General features: G+C 36.5%; 1 protein-coding gene across 1 annotated transcript in view; it reads left to right on the top strand.

Annotated features, from left to right (window-relative positions):
- jph1a (junctophilin 1a) overlaps positions 1 to 26,218 on the top strand; it is a 47,653-nt gene extending 21,435 nt beyond the window's left edge. The window contains exons 3-6 of the mRNA XM_028434480.1: positions 12,131 to 12,249; positions 22,513 to 23,255; positions 24,052 to 24,148; positions 25,930 to 26,218. Coding sequence (XP_028290281.1) covers positions 12,131 to 12,249; positions 22,513 to 23,255; positions 24,052 to 24,132 — 943 coding nt within the window. The 3' untranslated portion in view covers positions 24,133 to 24,148; positions 25,930 to 26,218. The remainder of the gene's footprint in view (positions 1 to 12,130; positions 12,250 to 22,512; positions 23,256 to 24,051; positions 24,149 to 25,929) is intronic.

Consider the following 26,218-nt stretch of genomic DNA (forward strand, 5'->3'; position numbering starts at 1 on the left):
GAGTGAAATCATCTATTAAATCATCTGAGTGTAGAATGACTACAGTAACTATTGTAGATTTTAGGACATCCTCAGGTATCAGATTAACATTTGTTGCTTGTCAAACCAAACGCCGTCAAATGACGCCGTCAAACATTTTATTTTGAAGGAACCAGACCTGCACATGATGCAGTAAGTTGAAAAGCCCTTCTTTCCTTTTATTTTTTAAAAGTTAAGATATATCAAAGTATTGTTTGATTATTAAATCCATATTTAAATGAAACGTTGTATCTTAGGGCTACACGATTATTGCCAAAATGATAATCATAATTATTTTGAACAATACTGTAATCATGATTATTTATCATGTTAGGTAAAAATTAGTGTTGTTATTACTGTTTTTGAACAAACAATATGTGTAAAGTTTATGGTGAAAAATTAAGCTCCTAGAAATTAACCCAAGAATTAAAAATGTACCAAAGACCAACTGAATAAATACACTATTACAGAGTGCAGAGCCCGTATTTTAAATGTAAATATTGCCGACGATCAGGTTAATTTAATCTAGATTAAATTAGATTTATTTCTATAGTTTTTATTATTTACAGTCATCTCATGCCTGGGGGGGGACAAAAACGGACACTTCATTTGTTATTTTTCCACTCTCTCCCTCAAGTCCCCCCTGTAGGGCCATTGCGTAACCCTAGGGGTACACGTACCCCCATTTGAGCAACCCTGCTGTAAAGTATGCTACCCTCCAACGTCTAACAGCCCCCCCCCACTGAAGACTTTCAAATCCTGCTTTAAATCAACTTTTAATTCACCTGAGTTTTTATTTATTTATTTATTTATTTATTTATTTATTTATTTATTTATTTATTGGGGGGGGGTTCTTAGCCCTGTTTAGATTTCTTTAATTTCATTATTTTATTGTTTGTTAATAAAGCAGCAGCAAATCATCATTTAGAATGTTGTGTTGATTGTAACCATGACAACAGAAATGAAAACAAACACAGGAGATGAAAGCAACATGACTTGAAAGTCCCTGGATACTTCTAGAGTAGCACACACAGATCAAAGCTCACAGCTCTAAAAACTACACTTATTGTTGAACATTCTCTTGCTTTTGTTTCTTGAAACATTGACGATGGATCAAAAACCAGCGATGGACGTTACTTTTAGTGACTTTGGGGATTCTGAGCCCTTATTTAACAAATTCAGAGGGGCGTCATTCCACCCGCCAAAGCCACCTCGGAGGAAGAAGGTTAAGACACAGGAGATGAAGGGAGACCAACCATCATCTCCTGGAGACAAGGGTGATGATGAACAGGTGAACCATCCACCAGCCACCGTACCAGTGAATCCCTGTGAACCAGGCTGCACACTGGTACCTGACCAAGCACCACCAGGGTGTATCACATGTGAAGAGATGAGATACAAGTCATTCTTTAAAACGTACCAGATGGAATTACTAGACAGGGACCTGGCCTATCTCATACTGGCTCTAGATGTTTCCAGAAAGGAGTTCCATGAGCAGAACATTGAAAAGGACGTTCTGAGGGCCGATCTCAGGCAGACGCAGGAGAAATTCAAAAGTCAAAGTGATCAACACGACCAACTGTTGGAGGTGAACGCCGACATGTTAGATGTGGTGAAGTCAAAGGAGCAGGCCTACTGCAGTCTGGAGGAGCAGGTGAAAGAAAAGGTGACCCTGCTGGAGAACGCCCTGGTAGAAGCACTGAACCAACTGAAAGCCAAAGATGTGGAATTAGAAGAAGAGCGGTCCAGACACGCTAAAAAGAAACCACTACGGAAAAGAATCCTCCAGTGGTTTAAGAGGAAAACCAAACGTTAGAACAAAATAAACCTCAAGTTTGACTCTTAATCTCTACCCCCCCCCCCCCCCCCCCCCCCCCCCCCATGATGATTTAAAGTGTTCCTCTCTCCTCTCTTTATATTCTTTTCTCCTTTGAATGCAGGAAGAAACTTTTATTAAAAAAAGATGAAAGAACAAATGAATAAACAAAATGTTTATAAAAATAATTGTTGCATTGAACTGAGTTATTAAGTTGGGTCAGACCATGAAAATCATAGTATAATAACTTTTTTCCTCAAGAATTCTGACTTTAAATTAAGAAATCTGACATTTTTCTCAGAATTCCAACTTTAAAGTGAGAAGTCTGACTTTAAAGGGGACATATGATGCTAAATCCACTTTTTTAGCCCTTAAATGCATTTTGTTGTATATTTAGAGTGCTTAGAAGTACAGAAGAAATCAAATTAGTCTCTTCAGGTGCTCCGTTGATATCTTTATATTCTGTTTTGCTCATATTTTTCAATCTGTTTCGATTTTTCTATTCTCTATTACGTTTTTTGAACTAATACATCACAGTATTTGCAGCAGAACTGCCAAATTAGGACATCAACTCCAGGTCCAACACTTCAAGCAATCCGCCATTTTTATTTCTGGCTTTTATTTTGTAGTCCAAGCTCCAGGATGCCGAAGTTGCGAGAGGATAAGTCAAAATGTTGGGTTGTTGGATGTAGTAACCCACACGCTTCATTACACCGTCTCCCAGCATCAGAACCTTTTCAAAGTGTCTGGTTGAGTTTTATTTTTTATAGAAATGTACCACATCTGTGGATAAGGTCATTTTTGTGTGTGTGAAGCACTTCAATGATGACTGCTTCATCAACCTCCACCAGTATAAAGAAGGATTTACAGAAAGACTTTGTCTGATTGAGGGTTCAATTCCTTCTATCTTTGGAGACGATGAACAGAGCACTTCGGTAAGCTGTAAATAACGTTAAAAAGTGTGATTATAAGACGTCCCTGTCATTGTTTTGTTAGCATTAGCAGTTGCACCGTCTTCAGACTTCATATGTTAGCGCTGTGTGCTCGTTTTAGATCCTTGATGATATGGCCTACGTGATTTAATTTAAGTCTAAAGTTTTCATTAGTCATTTCATTTTGACGTTTTTGTCTTTGAAAAGACTGTATTAAAATGCATTTCGTGACGTTAGCTTGGCGCTAGCGTTAGCTCGGTGCTTGTACTAGCTCACTTGTTAGGGTTCTGCATGTTCATCATCTTCATTTTCATCTCGCTCCACTGGGTCTGACTCTGGCTGGAACATGTAAAGCTGGATGGACAAGTCTAACGTTGTTGACATTTTGTAAATAACCTCTGAATAAAAAGTTTATGCGCCGCTACATAGCCGTATCTCTTCTATCAAACTACAAAAATGGTCGAGCAGGGTGGAGTTGAACCGAGTGTCACCTGAAGAGGGGGCTGGGTATGAAGTGTCTCATTTGCATTTAAAGAGACCACACCAAAACGAGTTGCTCTCAGAAGCACATCAGAAAAGGGTAGAAAAGGGGTGGAGCTATAATAATGAGGAATTCAGACCCAAGCATTGCAGTTCCGCTTTATATAGACCATAACTGTATGATTTATATGTTAAAAGGAAGGATTTAAAACCATGATATGTCCCCTTTAAGGTAAAAAATCTGATATTTTTCTGATTTTAAATTTAGAATTCAGATTTTTTTCCTCAGAATTCCAACATAAGGGAATTGGTATTGCACTGCACACTTTTTTAGTAATCTCTCAGTGAACAATTTATGTCAAATTTGTGTTTAAATTCTGTTAGCTCCATGAGTTTTAATTCCACTTTCATTCCACCATTGTGCTCTATTGTTGTTTTTTCACAGTATTCTGAGCAAAATGTTGTAGATAGACAAATGGGGGCAGGGGCGCAAATCATGGTGGGAGATGCAGGGGTCGTGTCCCCCCCCAAAAAAAATCCCATTGTAAACACAAATTAAATAAATATTACAGTATAGTAACCTTATTTTACTTTAAAATACAAGTCATGCTGCTTAAAAACACATTGACGATTTTAACAATTGAAATATTATACCCCTCAATTAAAATAAACAGTTTTTACATTATTTTTCAATTCTGATGCTTTTATACTGGCCATGTAGTTCATAGTGCTGTGGACTTGTAGCTACACATTCACACCAAAACATTTTTCATTGAGTAAAGTTTTGTATATTTCTAAGTTTTGTGGCATATTCAATTGTACTTTATAATTTGTTTAAATGTTTGTGTGTTCTGAAGATTTAGTTTAACACATATTCTGATGACAAAAAGTAGAGCCTGTATTTTCATGTCCCCAAAAAGTAAAAGGTGTGCCAAGTTTCACGCTGATTGGACAAAATCCCAAGGAGAAATTCTAAAAAGTAGGTTTTCCAGTTTTTGCGATTTTGCTCCGACAAAAGTTTCGACGGAAATGGGAGTGGCCTAGCCCAGGTGATTCAGTGCTACTCAGGGAATCTGTCCATATGAAGTTTTTGAATGTGCGACATACAGTCTGGGAGTTGTAGGCCAAAACGCATTGACCTTGGTTATAGCGCCACCTGCTGGCGGATATATGTGAATTTTTGCGTCCAAGGACTCCTGGGGGCTTTGGACCCACCCTCCAAAGGGCACCACCCTACCTTGCATGGTTTAGCCTGCAGCAACACTTTTACCAACGGAACTGTAAAAGGTAACAATAATAATAATAATCGGAACGATAACAATAGGGTTCCTAGCACCGCTGGTCCTAGGAACGGTTCCCTGGCCCTGCGGGCTTGGCCCCCTAAATATTCAATGCTCTGAATTAGTTTTTGTCCTCAAGTGGGTTCTGCACAAGCCCCCGTTTTATTAATCATTTATATTAAATGTATCCAATAGATATAAGTTTGTTTACTGTTTGTTCATTCCTTTGAATCCCTGTAGAAAGTCTTTGATGTTTCCCATAAATCTCTACTTCTCCCAAAAATGTATGTTCTTGTCAAACTCCAGAAAAGGGTCCCATTGATCCCCTTCAGGGTAAGGAAATAGAGGCGGGTCTATTATTACATTGGGATAATAATTAATGACTCCCTCACTTTCAAACCACATGTTGAGAATCCTGTCAAGAAGCTCAGACTAAAATAGAATTTTTCTGTTTTCTTTTCTCATGCAATAAAACGTGTGACTTGTTGCTGCAGAATACTGATGGAATACTCATTGGTTTACTTCTATATCTATATCCGTACAGAGGACTAGTGGTTACTGTTCCATTTGCTCGCACTGAACTGGGAAAAAATAACTTTGACCGATCGGTTCTTCACTCAAATACTGATAAATGACTCTTTGCCATATCTTGGCCAAGTCTCTGGAGAGAAAGACATTTTTCTTGATTTAAAATGGAATTTTTATGCTTAAATAAATGTTAAATATAAAGAAAGACCACTTGGTTGATAGCAATGCTTCACAGCTAAAACGACATACTGTAGGTTTGTGTGCATGTAGCGTATTTTCATGGGTCGATTCACCCATGTGAGACCTCTATGCCAAACAACACTCCATTAATTATACCTTTTCTGCTAAAATGAGTAACTGTTGCAACCTTTGCTTTCTTTTTAACACTAATGATTTCTAATTTAAAAATGACATTTTAATAAATTCTTAGCATTGAGGCATCTCATCATAACATCCACCTCTACTGTCGGTGGTGGTGTAGCCTGCTCTACTCCCTCCTCCTCTGCCTCGGGGTCATTTGCTAAATCAGCTGTGTCCAAGTTTCACTAGCGGTGTTGACACAAAAAGCACAGAGCGGAGAACTGAATCCCTGTCATTATCCTTCACCAAAAACCAGAGGGATCATCTCAATGAGTGATTCTGTGTCAACACGCTGGAGAAACGCGTGTCAGCACTTTTTAGAGCGCCACACAGACTTTAACATGCACTTTTTAAAGACATATATATATATATATATATATATGACATATATAGGTATATTGTAGGTTGTACAATTGAATTAATTTAATTCTATATTTGTGACCATGACCAGCCCTCCCTAAGGAAGGGTAAGAAACACTTTATTATAGGGAGGATATAAAAAGAGAGGGCAGTGTTACACCTGGGTGGGGGGAAGGGAACAGGGAAGAGAGAGTCAGGATAGAACAAAGGAAGGGTTGGGTAAGAGTCGACTGTTTTAAGGTGAGAGTGAAATGTGATGTTACAGTTGTGCGTATTGTGTTCCACTGTTAGACCTGATATATCACTACTTAATAATCATGTTTTTTGCATAACGTTAGCTTATCTCATTCAAACAGACACCTAATTTCTAAGCTAAGTAGTATTAGAGAATTATTCTTAAATAGATTCAGTGTCAATCTTCGCTAAGCACTAATGGCATTAGTCTTTTTTTTTATAATCTTGAATTAGCATAAATAAAGCCTAGTATTTGTGTAAAGCATGCTTAGACTTGTTTTAGGATAGTTTTAATCTGTATAATATTGAAAGAACAATGAGCATTTATAGTAATTTTGTGTGTTTTTCTGTCATTCTGTTTATGTTTGTTGTTATCTTGCATGTTATGAGGCATTTTGTGCATTTGTGCTGTCATATTATGTTTTTCTTGTCTTTTTTGTTGTCATTTTCTGTCATTTTGTGTGTTTTTTGAGTAATTTTCTGTATTTTGTGTATTACTGTTGTCGTTTTGTTAATTTTTGTAGTAGTTTTGTAGTATTTTCTGTGTTTTTCTTGTCTTTTACTGTATTTTCCTGCAATGTTATAATTCTTTGTATTTTTTTACGCTTTTGTTTTGTGTATTTTTCTGTTTTTTTGTACGTTTACTTTGGGGGCCATGTCTATTGTCATGTATAATACTGCATTTTTAACAAGTCAAACGTACATTTTGATGCCTGTAAGTTGTTTTCTTATTGTTATTAAGTGATTTTGTTTAAATACAGACTGTTGTTTACAGCACACAAGGTCAAAAGACACGACCACCTCGATACATGTGTGGGAGCGCAAGAGCCGGGGTAGGGGAGGGTGAGACGGGGTGGGGTGGGGGCTCAGATCAGTGACAGCTTAAGTGAGACAGCTCCTCAAATAGTCCTTAGCATGTGGATGGATGGACGGAGGAATGTGCACTCACAAAAACACAGAATTATACACTTCATATACAGATACATGTATTCAGTAGGGGGCGGAGCTTAGCAAACTTTAAAGCAGATGCACTACATCGCTGGGGACTGCGGTTTGAAACTCAAGCCTACAGTAAAATTAGAGAAGCTGAGATGCATTCCTCAGATGGTCTGAATACCCACAGCCCATTACCCACTCTACGCTCTCTTTACTGCTCCTCCTCTCCATCCTTTACCTTCGGTATTTATCAATAGTGATGTGATCGTACGCTACGATCAGATCTCACGTCAGGTCTGAGCTGATGTAGATCATCTGAGTGGATTAGTGGAGCATCCACAACATCTGAGTGAGACTGAAAATAATTATTGCGCTAACCTCAGCTGCCATTGAAGCATAAGCAGAGGTTCACACAGTGCGAGCACACACACACACACACACACACACACACACACACACACACACACACACACACACACACACACGGGACGCAGTGCTGCACTATGTTGTGGAATGAGGTCCTATTTCTTCTGTACAGCACATCACTGGGGACCTCATTCATGTTTTTAAATGTAACTAGTTCCCTAAACTTTTACAAATGTGATGAGTTATAGGTGAAATTGGCTGAAGGACGATGGACAATATTTAGTCGTTTTTAAGGTGTTTTTAAGTGTTTCGATTGTTCATTTCTTTTATTATGATATTTATTGCCTAAAACTTGCAGACTAAGAGCTGATATAAACGTCATATTTCCATGTGTGTCTCCAGGATCTCTATTGTGAGGTTGTTTTTTAGTGCACACAGGGGGGCAGACTTCACCTGCTCAGTCGCTGATTTCTTTCTGTTTAAATGTCCAGTTTTTTTTGTTTCTCTCTACCTCAGATGTGAATTTTCATCTTGGAAAAGTTTCTTTCCTTGTTTGACCTCAGTGGGCGGGGCCTCCGAAACATGAGGACGCAACATGTTTATGACGATCAAATTCCGCCGTCACATTTATTAACACCTGATCATTTGTACGCTGGGATTGGTCAGATACCAATGTTTGATAAATCACACGTTGGTTAATGTCGTATGACACAATGTGAAGTCAGATTTACATCCGTTTTCACGCAAGGTTGTTTAATGAGAGCTGATCTGCGTAAGGTATTATAGTGTGTGAGGAAGCTGGAGTACGTAGAGAACCACCGAAGCTAGCAGAGAACATGCTAACAGAATGGTACACAGCCTGGGAATCAAACAATCCACCTTCTAACTTTAAAGCAGAAGTGCTAACCCCTACACAACTGTTCAGCTTTCGACTTGTGGTTGGATGTACAGTATGTGACAATTTTAGACTCTTCCTCAGAACAAAAGCTTAACAGACGTGAAAATGTACAGATGTTGCTATATACAGTATTCATTGAGTGTAGGTGAGAGAGCTTTATGTAAAGAAGTTCATCAAATATTGGACCTTGGACCAATGTAAAGTAGTGTTTGCAGGATCTTGTTGGTCCTTAGAATAAACCCAACATTTATTTAGTGTCGTTGGTTCTGTATCCACTGTGCTCTCAGCCTCTATTCCTCTCTCTATCACACCTCTACTCCATGGTTCTCTGCCTGTCACCTCCCACCACCACCACCACCACCACCACACATCCTGTCTGCATCACTTCCTCTGCCTGCCCCTGACTGAGTGCCCACTGCGCTGATGAATTCCATAAGATATGACACAGACGTGTTCTATACATTCATGACACGTTCATGGATTCTTTCACTTAGCAACACTTTTCACAAATAGAAACACGTTTGCCCTTTTGGTGGCTTGTTGTACACGTAGGGGAAGACATTATAGACATTATATTCTAATGTCAGGTTTGATCTGGTGTGAACATGTGTCTGTGTTGTACATAGTTTTAAAAGCATTTGAAACATTCAGTATTATTGTTCTCTCAGTGATGTTTCCAGAAGGAATCACAGCCTCAGTGGGTTCTACTGTCTCAGGGTCATACTGGGATTTATTTCTGTATTTCTCATGCATATTAATATCTGAATGTCCCAGTCGACAAAACCACACAAGGACGGCGACACAGTCTGAAATAGACACATCTGTCCATTGGGGTCATTGGGACTGTGTGTGTGTGTGTGTGTGTGTGTGTGTGTGTGTGTGTGTGTGTGTGTGTGTGTGTGTGTGTGTGTGTGTGTGTGTGTGTGTGTGTGTGTGTGTGTGTGTGTGTGTGTGTGTGTGTGTGTGTGTGTGTGTGTGTGTGTGTGTGTGTGTGTGTGTGTGTGTGGTTGGCAGGGTGAGGGGGCGTACATCCGTCAATAGCTAAAAGAAGAAGAGATGGAGAAGAAAAAACAGTAGCATCGATTGTATAAGACACGTATGTCAAACTGTAGGCCCGGGGGCCAAATCCGGCCTTTTCAAACATCCAATCCGGCCCACAGGGTTAAGTAAAAACTAGGCAAGACCTGCATTTGCAAGGCAAATATGTATTTGGCAATTGAAAATTGGCAAAAATGACAACCTGTATCTGGATTTGTTGACAAGTTACAGTATATAATACAGGAAAGACTGAAGACTGACCTTGACCTTAAATATGGGTCATACAGCTTTGGTCCTAATAAATAAAATATTCCACTTGAGGTGAGCTTTTCATAAATATCAGCATTGAACTTGTACAATCAATATATATAGAGATATGGAAAATTTTGGTTTTTGACACTTGACGTGACCTTGACCAATTTTAAATTGCCAAATACAATGACTGACAAACATGAATCATTGTGTAAATGACCAAATACTGTCAACAAAAACTGGAACTTAAGTTTTGGATTTTTGACAATAGTAAAAAAAATATGAACTTTTCATGAGAATTATTTATTGACATTAACCAGAAATTGGAAGTCATTTTACATCACTGTATCACATCCAAACATAAATATTGGCATCTATGCAAAATAAGACATTTTAAAAAAAAAAACACACATTACAAAAGTTTTATTTGGAAGTCGAACTTTACAATTATTCAAGTGGAGATTCATTGAATTTGTCATAAATTCAATGTCACAAAATTTTGATCAACTTAATTTAAATTAACCTAATTTAAATCATCCTGATGACATAATTCCAGACCATAATAATTAAACTAAAATAACACAGAGGTCACAAGGTGCTTTACATATCAACACATTCACACACCAGTGGGACAGAGCTGCCATGCAAGGTGCTAGTCATCCTCTGGGAGCAACTTGGGGTTCAGTGTCTTGCCTAAGGACACTTCAACACACAGACTGGGATCGAACCCCCAACCTCTCAATCAGAGGACGGCCCCTCTACCACCTGAGCCGTGGTCATTGAGGTTTTATCATCAGGAGGGTTTTCCTGCTGACATAGATAAATTACAGCTTGATAAAGAGCTACTCATTAGCGTTCAGGGTCCCTCATCTATGTATAAAGTCCAGGCAGACATGTCCGGGTAAATCTGAACATATGGTTGCCCTATTGCTAGCTGCTACATGTTTAGCATTGAGGTGCTAGCTGCTACATATTTAGCATTGAGGTGCTAGCTGCTACATGTTTAGCATTGAGGTGCTAGCTGCTACATGTTTAGCATTGAGGTGCTAGCTGCTACATGTTTAGCATTGAGGTGCAAGCTGCTACATGTTTAACATTGAGGTGCTAGCTGCTACATGTTTAGTGTTGAGGTGCTAGCTGCTACATGTTTAGCATTGAGGTGCTAGCTGCTACATGTTTATCATTGAGGTGCTAGCTGTTACATGTTTAGCATTGAGGTGCTAGCTGTTACATGTTTAGCATTGAGGTGCTAGCTGCTACATGTTTAGCATTGAGGTGTTAGCTGCTACATGTTTAGCATTGAGGTGTTAGCTGCTACATGTTTAGCATTGAGGTGCTAGCTGCTACATGTTTAGCATTGAGGTGCAAGCTGCTACATGTTTAGCATTGAGGTGCTAGCTGTTACATGTTTAGCATTGAGGTGCTAGCTGCTACATGTTTAGCATTGAGGTGTTAGCTGCTACATGTTTAGCATTGAGGTGTTAGCTGCTACATGTTCAGCATTGAGGTGCTAGCTGCTACATGTTTAGCATTGAGGTGCTAGCTGCTACATGTTTAGTGTTGAGGTGCTAGCTGCTACATGTTTAGCATTGAGGTGCAAGCTGCTACATGTTTAGCATTGAGGTTCTAGCTGCTACATGTTTAGTGTTGAGGTGCTAGCTGCTACATGTTTAGCATTGAGGTGCTAGCTGAGGCTAACAGAACTCAGCTGATCCACAAATTCTTTCTCTAATAATTTTCACACGACTGGGCTTTAGTTTTCCATCTGTATTTTTATTTAAACTAAAATTAACATCCACGAAGCACAGCAACTACTTCTCCTCTGGTTCTCCTCTTTCTTGTGTTGTGGTCTGTACATCAGTATCATGGGTATACAGGGAACTCGTCAAACTGTTTGATTAACTTTGTTATTTTTTAATGCGTTATTTTTCCGTATTTAATCAATCGCAGTTAAAACGTCAAAGTCCCAGCCCAGCCCTGGCTTTTACTTTATTCTTACCATGATTTCTTGTGTTTTTTGCCAGTAATTTGCTATGATATTTGAATGAATTAAAAACACTTCTATGCATCCCTGTCGCTGACTCCACAACCCACAATGCAATACGTGAAACGTTACCAATGAATGTCACTAAACAGTGAATCCTCAGCTTTTTCCATCCTGAGCCTCAGGTGTTTTATTCAGCCAACAACTTTTTTTTTGTTCATTATTATTTTGTAGTTAATTAATCACAATCAACACTTTGAAATCCCAGCCCTAATATAAATGCTATATGTGACATTGTACAGTGAATTTTCTCTGCATTAATGCATCAATGTGTAGCAGTGGTTGACCACAGAAACCTGAATCCTGGTGGTTTCTGTCTAGCTACTTAAACTGTTTGATGATACAATGTATATCTTTATGTATAGCACTCGTAACTGTTCTATTTGGAAAATCATGGATTTGGATTTGAAGCAAAAGCAGAAGTTATGTTTTCTCTCATAGAGACACATAGACGAGGAAATAATACAGATAAACTGTTGTTTCTGTTGCAAAAGGATCAGAAATAAATGAGAGATTCATGTTTGTTGTTTGTTGTCTGTGTTCTTCTGCTTTTATTTTTATTTTTTAATTCTGATTGTGTGTCTCCAGGACGGCCCACGCCAGGACAAAGAGTGAAGCTGCAGACCAGGCTTCAATCTCTGCTGTACACGACTCAGAGATCGCCAGATCAGTGGCCAGAGAGCTGTCCCCCAACTTCTACCAACCAGGTAACAAACAAGGAATAACATGCATGGTTCATGATTGTTTTAATGTAACTTATTGTTGGAGGACCAACTCAGCCAATTTATTTATTTTATTTATTTTATTTATTTTATTTATTTTATTTATTTTATTTATTTTATTTATTTCATTTGTTTCATTTATTTCATTTTATTTGAGTGGGACAGTGTGTATAAATGTACAGCTGAAGTTGTAAATACACTAAATTTAGCTAAATGTTCATGTCCATCCATAGTCGTAATAAATAAATAAATATTGTTGATGGCGTATATTTAGGTATTAAGTGATTTATTTATTTATGTAATTATTTATGGCATGCATTCTCACGTATTAAATGATTAACTTACTTTATAATTATGGCAGAGTTGGTCTTTAATAATTCCTGTCCCATGAACGGCTAAATTCAAACCACTTGTTGGTTTAATAATATGAGCAAGTTCATTTTGTCTTCTTTTTTTAAATAATATGTTAAGGTTTAATTTATTCAGACAACTTTTTTTCAGGAAATTTACTTTGAAATTTACTTTGATCTCCTGACATGTTTAAGGAAAACATCAAGGGCATTTACTGATTGCTTTGATGATACATTTCAAAGTACATTTCCTGAAAAAAGTTGTCTGAATAAATTAAACATAAACATATCACTTGTATGTTTAAAAACTGTTCTGCATCCTGACAAGTTCAGTCACTTTGAACTTTAACACTACATATATGAAGGTTTCATTATATATATATATATAGATAACATATATATTTAAATGCAAAAGATAGATCTGAATGTTGTAGAAGAATTTCCTGCTGTTGTTAATACTAATTTAGACAAATATATGTTTTTTGTTTTTTTTTTATTGTTCATTAGCTGAGCCAACAGGATTACACTTTGTGTTCTATGGTTAGCATACTGTATTAGCATTATTAGCATCTTTCATTTATTTATTACATCTTTAATTTTGTGTCAAAATAGTTTTTAGGGGTATCAAACTGTTGTTGTTGTTGTTGTTGTTGATTCATATTTATTTATTTATTTATTGCATTTTTCATACTTCAGTCAATCAAACTAAATATATTATTCAGAAGATAAAGTTGGTACAGGCACCTAAAGACAATGTTTTCAGATGTTAGAGATCTCACTAAATAGCTGTAATTTTTATTTTATTTAATAAGATAGATTCAGATTGAAATTACAAAAAAATAAGTACTTTTGATGTGTTATTTTCTATTTCTCTAAATGTTGTTGATGTCCAGTAGCCACCAGCGCTCAGTTTACCTATTGAAGTTGTGTGTGTGTGTGTGTGTGTGTGCAAACTGTGTGTGTGTGCAAACACTGTGTGTGTGTGTGCGCACACTGTGTGTGTGTGTGCGCACACTGTGTGTGTGTGTGTGTGTGTGTGTGCAAACACACTGTGTGTGTGTGTGTGTGTGTGTGTGTGTGTGTGTGTGTGTGTGCGTGTGCGTGTGCGTGTGCGTGTGCGTGTGTGCGTGCGTGCGTGCGTGCGTGCGTGCGTGCGTGCGTGCGTGCGTGTGTGTGTGCAAACACTGTGTGTGTGCACACTGACAAACAACAAACACCCTTGTTTGCACGTTCTATGTTTGAGTTGGTAATAAACTGGTTCTAGACACACAACAAGCACAGGGGTGTGTGTTTGAGGAGTGTGAGCAAAGACCAGCGTTACTAAGGATACAATGAAGGGATGTGTTCATGGTTGTAAACAAAAAAAAAAACAGCTTCTTTTATGTTTGTCAAAGGCCTGATGTAACCACAGCACAGGTGGAATCTACACTTCAATAAGTAAACACAAGAAAGCTGAATATTTCCGTTAATGAAATGAGTCAGATTAAAAGTACAGCGTGTAGAAAGTGTGCAATGTTTGAATCCCTCCAGTTCCATCTTATCTTTCACTGTAACGTGCACACCACTCCACTAGGCAGCGGTCCACAGCACACGGTCCACTCCACTCTGTGTAGTTGGTTTATGAGGTAAGATGAGTTTTACTAGGCATTCCTGGACTCATGTTGTTACATAAAGTCAGTGGTAGAGGGTGGGCTTACAGAGCTGTTGGGTTCAGGTGTAGAACATTAGGTCACAGAGAGACTTATACACGTTAAATACATTATCTTTTTACTGGGATTTGTTTAGTGCATTTTATATACAAGGGCAACTTAATGTGCTTTACCAGAGATGTCCAGAAGAAAAGGTAGAAGGCTTAAAAAAAAAAAATTAGAAGGCTAACACTCGCTGTGAGTTGCCGCCACTGCTGATCATGCGCTACACCTAGGGGGGTCTACTTTTTTAAATTTGGTCTGTGAATTATTCTGACCAGCGACTCGTTTTTTGTTGAATGTTTCTTAAAGATAATGTTTATTTAATTTAGTAGAATTGAGTAATGTTGTGAATGTTAAGATTTATTATATTATTGGGGAAATGTTTAGAGAGACTGTTACAGCCGCCAGATATTAGTGAAGCGCAGTGAAGAAGAAATGCTACGTGCTAGCAGACAAAGCTAATCATTTTTTTTAACATGTTTAAGAGTAGAAGGCGGCCAGAAAGAGAGTAGAAGGCGATTCCGCCTACGCTTCTAGACATCCCTGGCTTTACAGAAAACATTTAACAGTTTAAAATCGATAAATTGATTCGGCAAAATATTGAAATATTTCACTGCGTGATTATCGTATCAATCCAAAAAAAAATGTCCAAATTGATTTTTTTTAATAATTAAAAAGTTATTATAGCCTTTCAATGTTGCTAACATAATGCATTGCACATAAAAAATGTAATTTGACAGTTTGATTAAAAAAAAAATATATATATATACCACTTGTTTTTGATATTTATTCTTGAATTACACTTATTTACCATTTATTGGTTCTCACAAGTTGAAATAAAATTATATTTATTTATTATGAAACAAATTATATTTTATACCATTTTACTTTTAACATACTTTTAACAGTGAAATTTGTAAATGTAAATATTAATATTGCAACATATAATGATTTACAGTATATTGTATTGTGAATCGTATCGTATCGTCAGATTCATGGCAATGCACACCCCTATTTCAAACGCTTATAAAGGTTCATGTGGCTCCTTGAATGTTTTGCAATGGCTCCCTATAGCTTGACACACAAAGCCCTGTTAAGATACAGTAACTAAACCTACAAAAAGACTATTCTGGAAGAAAATGGTGATTTTAATTGTGGGGGAAATATGAATTTAGCTGCCAACATTTCGGCTTATTTTGCATGGTTGATATTTGACGAAGTTAGCAACGAGCATGTGTTACCAAATTATTATTATTATTTTTATTTATTTTTTTTAATAAAAACACAATTATAAAGAACTGTATTTCTATTATTTAACTTTGTGAAATATAAATCTAGTTTAACTAAAATGCAGTAAAAAAAAAAGAAAAAAAACATGATCAAAAAAAATAATAAAGAATAAAAAAAAAAAAAAATTGTTGTTGAGGTCGACAGAAATTCTTGATATTAAAATGGGGTCACAATCAAAAAAAGGGTGAGAACCACTGCTTTAAAGCATCAAATTGGGCCCAAAGTAAAAATGATAGAAAAAGCACAAAACATTTTATAAATTACCAACTAATTCAGTTCTAGATATGACATCAAAATCAGGGCTGCACAATTATGAATTATGAATTATGATTATTCATCCTGTTTGGGTAAAAGATCTATATTTTTACTGAAACACTTTTTTAACAAGTTAACGAGTGCAAAAGAAAAGCTTTAAACATGAATAATGATGAATACTAAAGGCTAACTACTGTGTATATACAGTATGGGAACGATAAACAATTCCATAGTTTATATTGAAGACATTTGGGTTTCAGATCAAAACATGAATATGAGATAAAAGTTCAGAATTTTACTTTTATTTCATGATATTTACATTTAAATGTGTCAAACAACTCAGGGAAATTTTTTTTTGTTGCCGTACAAGTACATTAACTAAAAAAAACTTGTTAAGATATTTTTAGACATAACTTTAACTATAGAATTGTATACACTGTATGTCTTCATTGAGATGGTATTTATTTTGACTCTGGAAGGATTTTAATCCAGGTGAGATGAGCCAAAATGGCTCCTTAGAGAGTAAAGGTTACAGATGTAATCCTGCTAACAGACAAAAAAACAAACAACTAAATAAACACCAGTGAAATGTAATAAAGTGCTTATAAAAGTATTTGTATTTAAAAGTTATATTTAGTTCAGCAGTAGCCTATTTGATGTAAAATTCCCAACTCCTCTTCAGTTTTCTCTTCCTCTTCCTCCTACTCATGGTGACAGATGGGCAGGGGGAGCTGCTATTGTTATTAGCCACAGTACATTTAACACTGTTACTTTCAATAAATACACACACACACACACACACACACACACACCAGTGTTGAGAAGAGGATGTTCTCTAATTCTCGCTGTTTTTAAACCTACCATCCACGGCTGTTCTGATTAAACAGCAGCGCATGCTTGTGTGCTCGGTGCTTTTACGTCTCCACCTGGTTTGTCCCCCCCCCACCCCACCAACAGCACCAGGCTGAAGGAAAGGACAGCTGCTCTGTCACAGCTCCACCGAGGTCTCCTCAGTGCAGAAGGATTTCAGCTATGTCCCCATGAGAACACATCGGAACCAAATATATCCAATTAACGTCACGACACAGGCCACGCCTCCTAGCCCTTGCCGTGCCCCCACCTCACTGGGTTCTGTAGGTCAGTGGTTCTCAACCTTTTCAGCCCACGACCCCCAAAATCAAGGTCCCAGAGAGCAGGGACCCCCACTGTAGCTGAAGGTGGTTGAACACAGACATGAACATTGAAGAACAGTCATGTGGAGACAGGACCATCTATAAGGGGGAATAAAGGGGAGATTTTTGGGGTCCATCCATAAAGTCAGTAAAATGATGGTCCATTGTTCTATGAATCTGTGATAACCACATTTATTTATTCATCTGAATAATATCCACTGTTATCAGGAACGTTTATTATTATTATTATAGTCATCTTAAAGATGGAAATCCTGGTTTTAATCACAAATAAAATTAGTTAAAAATGATCAAAAATTATGGTATTTAAAAACCACAGAAATTGGTTAAAAGTTGAAAATTAGAGTGGGCAAAAGGGTCAATATTGACTTTTAGTGGCAGAAATGTGGGGTTGAGGTAATGTCATTTTAAAGTAGGGACAATTTAACAACCATTTAACAGTAGCATATTGTTTTTATATATATATATATATATATATATTTCAAATGTTTTTAATATTAAAATATAGGTATTTAGGATTTTAAAAGGTATTATTCAACCATCTAATAATTTAAATTAAAAGGCATTAAGCAATAAAGATAAAATATAATTTAATGTATTGAATTTGCATTTAAATATGCATCAAAACGTGTTTCAAAGTGCATTTAAAGGTGATAAACAATAATTAAAATTAATTAAACTGGCAAAAAATGGGCATGACAAATTGTGAATGTGGTTAAATTGACAAAAATAAGCATGAAATATGATGAAAAGAGGTTAAAAGTGACAATAATGTGACATTAGGTGTAAAAGTGGTTTAAAGGGTTTATAAGTGCTGAACATGTCTGGAAAGTAGATAAAATGTACAGAAAAGTCATTGAAATGTGATGTAGAAGTGTCAGAAATGGGAGAAATGTAGTAAAAATATATTAAAAGGAGCAAAAATATGGCAATAAAAAGTGATGAAAATAGGTTAAAATATGTTTAGTTTGGTGTAGTTGCAGAAAAATTGTAAAAATAAACAAAAATGGGCTGAAATTGTAAAAATATATTTACAGTATACGTATATTCTTAGTTTCTTAAAGGCATCTGGCTGGCTGCTGACTGAAGCTTGGGTTAGTATTAGTAATAAACCCCCCCCCCCCCCCCCCCCTCATATTACATATTAAGGTCAGTAGAACTGGGCTGGTTCAGTTCAGTTGATCTGCTTTGTTGGTCGTGGCTACATGTGGCTACGCTACATGTGTGTTTTTGCTAAACGTTCACTGGAGCAGAAAATGTGTTGAGGATTACCATGACTGCAGATTTGATGATGTGGGCGTGGCTCAATGATATTTAGTCTACTTTTTTTAAAAAACCAAAGGCTTTGAATACGACAGTGGTTGCTATAAATACATCTACCTCCTGTTGCTTGTGTTTGAGAACGACTTTATCTAATGACTAATACAACAGATCTGTTAAATCCCTATTTAGACCCGTGTTTAAATGAAAGAAACACCAATCTGTGTATCTGAGTCCCAGCTAGGGCTGAACAATTAATTCAGTTTTAATCGTGATCACGATTTTGTTTCCCACGATTAAATGAACCTGATCATCGGCAATATTTTACATTTAAAATAGGGGTTCTGCACTCCCACGTGACCTCCCCGGAGACGCCATCTTTGAGGTGAAGCTTAGACGCACGCTTGTATAGTGCATCAGTATCCATCCGTACGAAGTTTGTCAAACCAAAATACCGCTGGTCACAAATACCTTCCTGCTATAACGTACATAGACATTATAAAGTATTTGGTTTGATCCTAAGTGCTTATACTGTGGAAGAGTTAAAGGCTTTTAAATCACTGGAGGCGTACAACCAGTTTTTTTTATTATAATTCCCTTTTAAAGCTTAATTTTGCACTGTAAACACTATTGTTTGTTTAAAAGTAGTACAATAAAAACACAGATTTTCCCCAAATATTATAAAAAAAAATTATGATTATAATCGTGCAGCTCTAGTCCCAGTACACGTTCCAGCTGACTTGGCAGGTTTTCCTTGGGAAAACACGTCTAATAAACGTTGACTTGGTGATGGAAAGGAGTTGTAATAACAAACATGACAAATACACACACACACACACACACACACACACACACACATTTAATTCTCTTTTATTTCTATAGGCACGTCTCTGACGTTGAATAGTAGAAATTCAACACTCTCGTTAGTTTTCAGAGTATTTGATCTTTTTTTCCGACCATTGGATGATTAGATAACACGTGTTGGAGGGGTGAGGAGGGGAGGGGGAACATTTAAGTGACAGGAACTATTTAGAAAATGCCTGGAACTCGTAACAGGAATCCGTCCCCAAACAGAAAATGTAAAACGCTGCGGGCCGCCCACGACACCCTGATTCTGGTGTGAAATGAAGCTCTGAACTTGTATCTTAAGCCTCGTTAGGGTTCTAATGACTCTTTGTTATGAAACTCATTATGAACGCCTCAAAACTGGAAAATACTTAAAGATCATGGGCACTAAGACCCTGAGGATGTCTCAATCAGATCGTTTATGTCACGCGTGTCAAACTTAAGGCTCAGGGGCCAAATGTATTTATTTATTTTATTCCTTCCTACTTTTCATCAGTTGCCCTCATACATTTAAGACAATACAGCCTTTTAGAGCAGTGTTTCTCAAACGGGGGTACGTGTACCCCTAGGGGCACGTGATGGCACTGCAGAGAGAGAGAGAGAGAGAGAGAGTGTAAAGTCAGTCTTGGTCCCACCGAAAATGATAAAAACTAAAGAAATATTATAGATATATAGAGCCAATAAATCAGTGTTTTTCAACCTTGGGGTTGGGACCCAATGTGGGGTCGCCTGAAATTTCTGAAAAATGAAACCAGATTTTTGAATTAAAAAAAATTTTTTTTTAATAAAAACACACAATTTTAAAGAACTGTATTTATATTATTTAACTTTGTGAAACATAAATCTAGTTTAATTAAAATGCAGTAAAAAAAAATAAATAAAAAATGATAAAAAAAAACTTAATATTAAAAAAAATGTTGTTGAGGTCGCCAGAAATTCTTGATATTAAAATGGGGTCACGATCCAAAAAAGGGTGAGAACCACTGCTTTAAAGCATCAAATTGGGCCCAAACTAAAAATGATAGAAAAAGCACAAAACATTTTATAAATTACCAACTAATTCAGTTCTAGATATGACATCAAAATCAGGGCTGCACAGTTATGAATTATTAATTATGATTATTCATCCTGTTTGGGTAAAAGATCTATATTTTTACTGAAATACTTTTTAACAAACAATATATAAACAGTTTAGAGTGCAAAAGAAAAGCTTTAAACATGAATAATGATGAATACTAAAGGCTAACTACTGTGTATATACAGTATGGGAACGATAAACAATTCCATAGTTTATATTGAAGACATTTGGGTTTCAGATCAAAACATGAATATGAGATAAAAGTTCAGAATTTTACTTTTATTTCATGGTATTTACATTGAGATGTGTTAAACAACTCAGGGAAATTGAAGTGAAGATCCAGCAGCGACTGATATACAGTATTACTCATATACTATTTATACATGGAAGAACAAACCAGGGCACATTCATGTTGAATTTGCTCTTTTTCTACCTAAAATCTGTGGCCCAGTTTAACCCAAACTGGTCCATATTTAAAATGAGTTTATGTTGATCTAATATGTTTGTCTTTATATTAGATTATAAAGTAAAATACTGTAGATAAGACGCTTATTTATTGAATAATTAGTGGTTTAATGCTGTAAAAACTATCTGATGTGTATCAGACAAAGCACTATTGTCCCTGTCTCTGATACCACATCATTTCACACACACACACACACACACACGAACATGCAAACCAAGTGCCTGATGCCACTAATAAATATTCATTTGATAAAGAACAAGGGACCGCCTGCATAATTTAATTCACCGTACACTGAGATTCAAGCTTTTTAAGTTCACAGGATGTTCATATTATTCATCAGCAGTAATTTACAGATTTGTTTTATGATGGAATTATTCTGTCTACATCCTTTCAGCTCGACTAAGGAGCCCTACTACTCATAGAATCTTTATTAATTAAATATTAGGGAGATGGCTGTACAAATCTGTGCTTTAAAAGGGTTTTCTCAAAAAAAAGACAAAAACTGATGCTAAACTGTCTTTAGTATTTATTATATTATATATACAAAATTATTGCAAGTCTAAAGTGACTTTATAAATATTTTAAAAGATAGGATGTGAATCTTAGTACTTTTCATACTGAAGAGAGTAAAAGTTTGCATTTCTCTTTTATATTCAGTATTTTTGAACAAAGGCTGGATCTGTATAGTGGTTTTTAACATTTATTTTCTATAATTTACCTCTCATTAAAGTGATCAATAACATAAGGTTGAACACTGATTCTGTTCTCATTCTATTGATCTAAGTGCTGCATTTCACACTGTAGATCAGGGCCATCCAATTTGGGGCCCGTGGGCCCAAGCGATTAGTTTTGGCTCGCTATTCATATTTTACATTTTTATTTGTATTTTTTGCTATTTTTTAAAGTATGAAAAATTAACTATTACAGTGATTCATAAGAAAAAAATCTAAAGCTTCTTGTAAAACATCTTTGAGTTTATATAAAACTGATTAATAATACTAATAACAATAATAATAATTATTATTATTATTATTATTATTATTATTATTATTATTATTGTTTTATTAATTTATTTATTTATTTTCAAGGCAGGGAAAATGTAGTGTTTTGATCGTATAGACGGGGTATGTTGTGTCCCATTTTGTTGAATATATATTGCACTAAATGTCTCTGAAGACATTTAAATGTTTCATAATTTTATGCCATGAAACACAATAAAAAATACGTGTTCTTCAATTTCTAAAATTACTTTATGTGTTTATTTTGTACAGTTATATTAATGGCATATTTATTTCATGCACTAGGACATGAGTGTTTAGTTTTGGCCCGTGGCTCTTTACCGTGATTAATTGTTATTTAGTGTTTGTAGGTTAATGCTATACATATTATTTATTTATTTATTTTGCTTCATTTTCAGTCATTCATTCTAGCAATGTCCTTTTTTTTTTTTTTTTTTAAATAATATAATGTGTTTCAACTTCTAACTATCAGTCATACTCAGAGGCATCTGCTGATAGCTTTGATGTGTCCTTATGAGTTATTTTGGGGCGTGGCCAAAACATGTCAGGAGATCAAAGTAAAATTTCCTGAAAAAGGTTGTCTGAATAAATGAAACCATAACATATTCAAAATAAATAAATATGTATGTATAGCATTAACCCAAGATCGTTAAAAACTATTTTTATACATTCGTTCAAACATTCTCATGCATGATTCTTTTTCTGTGATTAACACGTATCAGCCACCTCAGAGATGTGTAAAAAGGTACGTTTTCTGTGCACATTATTTCTAATAATAATCTATTTTTTTCTCTCCGTTACAGGTCCGGACTACGTAAAGCAACAGACGAAGGAACCGGTGGAGATAAAAGAGGTTCCTGTAGAAAAGAAGAAAGAATCCCCGAAGGATTCTCCTCATTTTTACCGCAAAGGCACCACTCCTCCTCGCTCCCCCGTGACGAATACGACAGCCACACCTCCCCCCTCTCCTCACTCCAGCAAAAAGAAAGGTCACCTCACCAACAGCACCGGCCACAAAACCAGCAAAGAAGAGAAACCGTCGCGCAAGATCAGCAAAGAAGAGAAGTCGAGTCAGAAATCTGTCAAGGAAGAGCGGTCCAGTAGGAAGGTTAGTAAAGAAGAGCGCTTGCCTGTCGCCGACGGTCCCAAAAGTCTTCACGTACAAGTTGAAGCTCCGCCCAAACCCGCTAAAGCTCAGCAACCTCCCGTAGTGTTAGCCCCTCCCCCACCATCACTGGCCCAGGAAATCCCAGTTAACGGCCAGCTTCATTCGGAGTACCACAGTTATTACGTTAAGGCCCAGACGAGAATCGCTCCGCCTCCGGATCCAGACCCGGAGGATCTAGAAGAAGAGCCGAGTGCCCTGGCCCTGGCACGTATGCCTCCACAACCCCCAAAATCCTTTAGCGTACCCCCGCCTAAGCCAGCATCCCTACGGGAGAACAAGAGTGACCCCAAACTCAGGAAGCAGGATTCATTAAAGCCAAAGAGCCTCGCCGATACAAAGAAAGGTAGCATGGACATCGCAGACAGTATGGAAGAGAGGGTAAGGCTCCCTGAAGATGTTTTATTTTGAAAAATGTTGTGAAATCTCCCAGAGGGAATTTTACCAATTGTTCTGTGATTATTCAATAGTCACGCTGTAAATTTTTAGTTTAATGGGATGGTCAATTCAGTGAGGGGGGTGTGTCCTTATTTATCTTTCATTTTCATCTTCCAATATATCTTTAACTCCATCACATAGAAAGGTAAATATGGTATAGTAATAAGCTCCACCCACTCTCTCAGAATATATAAATAGATCTGCTATACATCCTATCTAGTGGACATGTCAGCTCCTCTAAATAGTCACAAAGTCAGTGTGTGTTTGGGTCTGGAACATGTTCAGTAAACTACTTAGCATATGTCTCAGATCCCTGTAATGTGATCAGCATAGAGCTATGAACATAGACTGTTCACATCACTAATGATTAGTCACAGATATGCATTGGTTCATGGGTGACACGCTCTAGAAATCCCCCCCAAAAACTTTTTTTTCATATTGTTTTTGGCCCATAACTGTATGTGGAAATGTAGGAATGTAAATCTGTTCTATGTTTTAATTTATAGTATAAAAAATAAGGGAAACCACTCATGAATATTGAAAATCCTTTTCATGAGGTCGTTGTAGCTTAGCTCTGTGTTATAATCATTGTTTATTAGTGTTTCACTAGTAACATTAAACATAATACAATTTTAATGTAATCAACATAAAGACACTATTGATTCTATATTTTTAGAAATGAGTGTCTAATCTATCATTGCTATAAACAAACTGAGGTGTGTTTTCTTTCTTTTTACAGGGTCCTAACTCAATCCTTGTTGCTATGGTAATGCTGTTGAATATAGGCCTTGCCATTATATTTGTCCATTTTCTGACATGATGATGCTGTCTCTGAGGTAAGATAATCAGTTACATATTAATGATTTAACCCTCCTATTATCCTCAAATATTAATAACACATTTTACTCTCGGGGTCAATCTGACCCCAGGAATATTTGCCTCCACAAAATGCTTTTCAGAAACTATTTTAACAACGTTTTTGTGTCAGATACTTTATTTATTTGTTGAATCCATAAATAAGCCCTTGTTAATGAAACATTGACCTGTTCTCTAGCGCCACCATCAGGATAGACTTTTAAATTAGAATTACTGTATTTTGAATCATTTTCATCCAAATTTTTTCAAATTTACTGACAACTAGGGATGTAACGATTCACTCAACTCCCGATACGATTCGATTCACGATACTGGGTTCACGATACGATTCTCTCACGATTTATTTTACAAAATGGGACTGTAGTCAAATAATGATTGAAAAATTTTCCTTTATTTTTTTGGGTGAAAAAACTAGAAAATACTGTATTATTTTCCTTTTATCTTTCATTGTCAAAAGAATCCCTTGATAAACTATTCCAAACAATGCAATTTAACTAAAAATAAATCTTGAATGAAATAAATAAAGGAATAATACAAATGAAAATGAAGCCTATTAATTTATATTCTATAGTAAACAATGCAAAACTACATAATAGTTCTTTTTCTTTTTAAAAGTGCAACTGAAAATGTATTTTGTGCCTTAACAATTGGACTTTTAAAAAAAAAAACAGTCAGCACTGTATTTAGGTCAGATATTTGTTTTGACCAGCAGAGGGCGCTTGTAACCCAGTGGTTGCACCCAGGATGCAGCTATACTGTGCAGCAAAGAAGAGATGCTATGCTAGCAAACAGAGCTAAAAACGTGACTTTTACAGATATTCACGTAATATTACAGATATTCTTTCGGTGCTAAAGGGGTAAGGAATCATTTATGAACATGTTTAAGAGTAGAAGGCGGCCAGAAAGAAAGTAGTAGCAGATTCCGCCCGCCGCCTCAGCATTTGGACAAGAGAAGGATAAATATATTAAAAAAAGTACGACGTTTAAATGATTTATAAAGTATGTAATTCACCAACAATCTCCAATCAATAAGTGAAAGAAAATCAGTCCCTACAGGATCTACACTTACATTTTGTTCATTTTGTGACAATTTCTTATTTATTTTAGGGGATATCTGTGGAATCCTTTGAGGACAATTGAAGGATTTAGAAAAAAATTTGAGTTTTTAAAAAATTTTGGATTAAAAATGTTTGCCATCATGTGATATAAACATGGAAAAACTGTGATATTTTTACTTTCTCCTGCGGGCCACATTGGATGCTCGAAAGGGCCGGATTTGGCCCCTGGGCTTTGAGTTTGACACCTAGAGGAAAGAGAGCGTGCAACAAAATAAGCTATAAAATATATATTCATTGATTTAGGCGATATTGTAGTTTTCTATATCGCCAAAATAGAAAACTCAATATATCTTAAATCTTGATATATCGCCCAGCCCTAAGGTGGCAGAGTTATTGCACAATGTGCATTGATTTTTAGGTTATTATTTCTATCCTAATTTTTTTTTTGTGTGTCAAGCTTTAGGGAGCCATTGCAAAAGAGTCAAGGATCCACATGAGGCTCCAGAGCCACAGGTTGCTGACCTCTGCGCTATACGAGTAAACTTGCCTTGCCAATAATTTTTTTGAATGACAAACATTGAATGGGGTCAAATTGACCCCACGGATAATCGGAGGGTTAACAAACTGTTTTCTTCACGTCTTTCTCATGTTCTCAAAGTGTTTCAAACTGTTTGATGTTACAGTGAAACCATAGCAACCGGCCCAGTTGCGTTACACGGGCCTTGATGGAAGAAAGTGGCGCCAGTGAGACCCGGAGGCTGCCGTAGGTGTTTGAGAGTCAGCGATGACGACGAAGAGGATGAGGACGAAGGCACCGCCACCAACTAACCAAACCCTGTCTGTGGACTTGTTACCAGCAGGTCCCTGAGATCCAGCAGGGGAAATGTCGTGTCTAGTAAGAGTTTTAAAAAAAAAGAAGAAAAAAATCTCTAAATATGTTTTAAAAATACAACCAAACGTGCTCAGTCAGAA

Source organism: Gouania willdenowi, chromosome 20, assembly GCF_900634775.1.
Source record: "Gouania willdenowi chromosome 20, fGouWil2.1, whole genome shotgun sequence".
NCBI lineage: Eukaryota > Metazoa > Chordata > Actinopteri > Blenniiformes > Gobiesocidae > Gouania > Gouania willdenowi.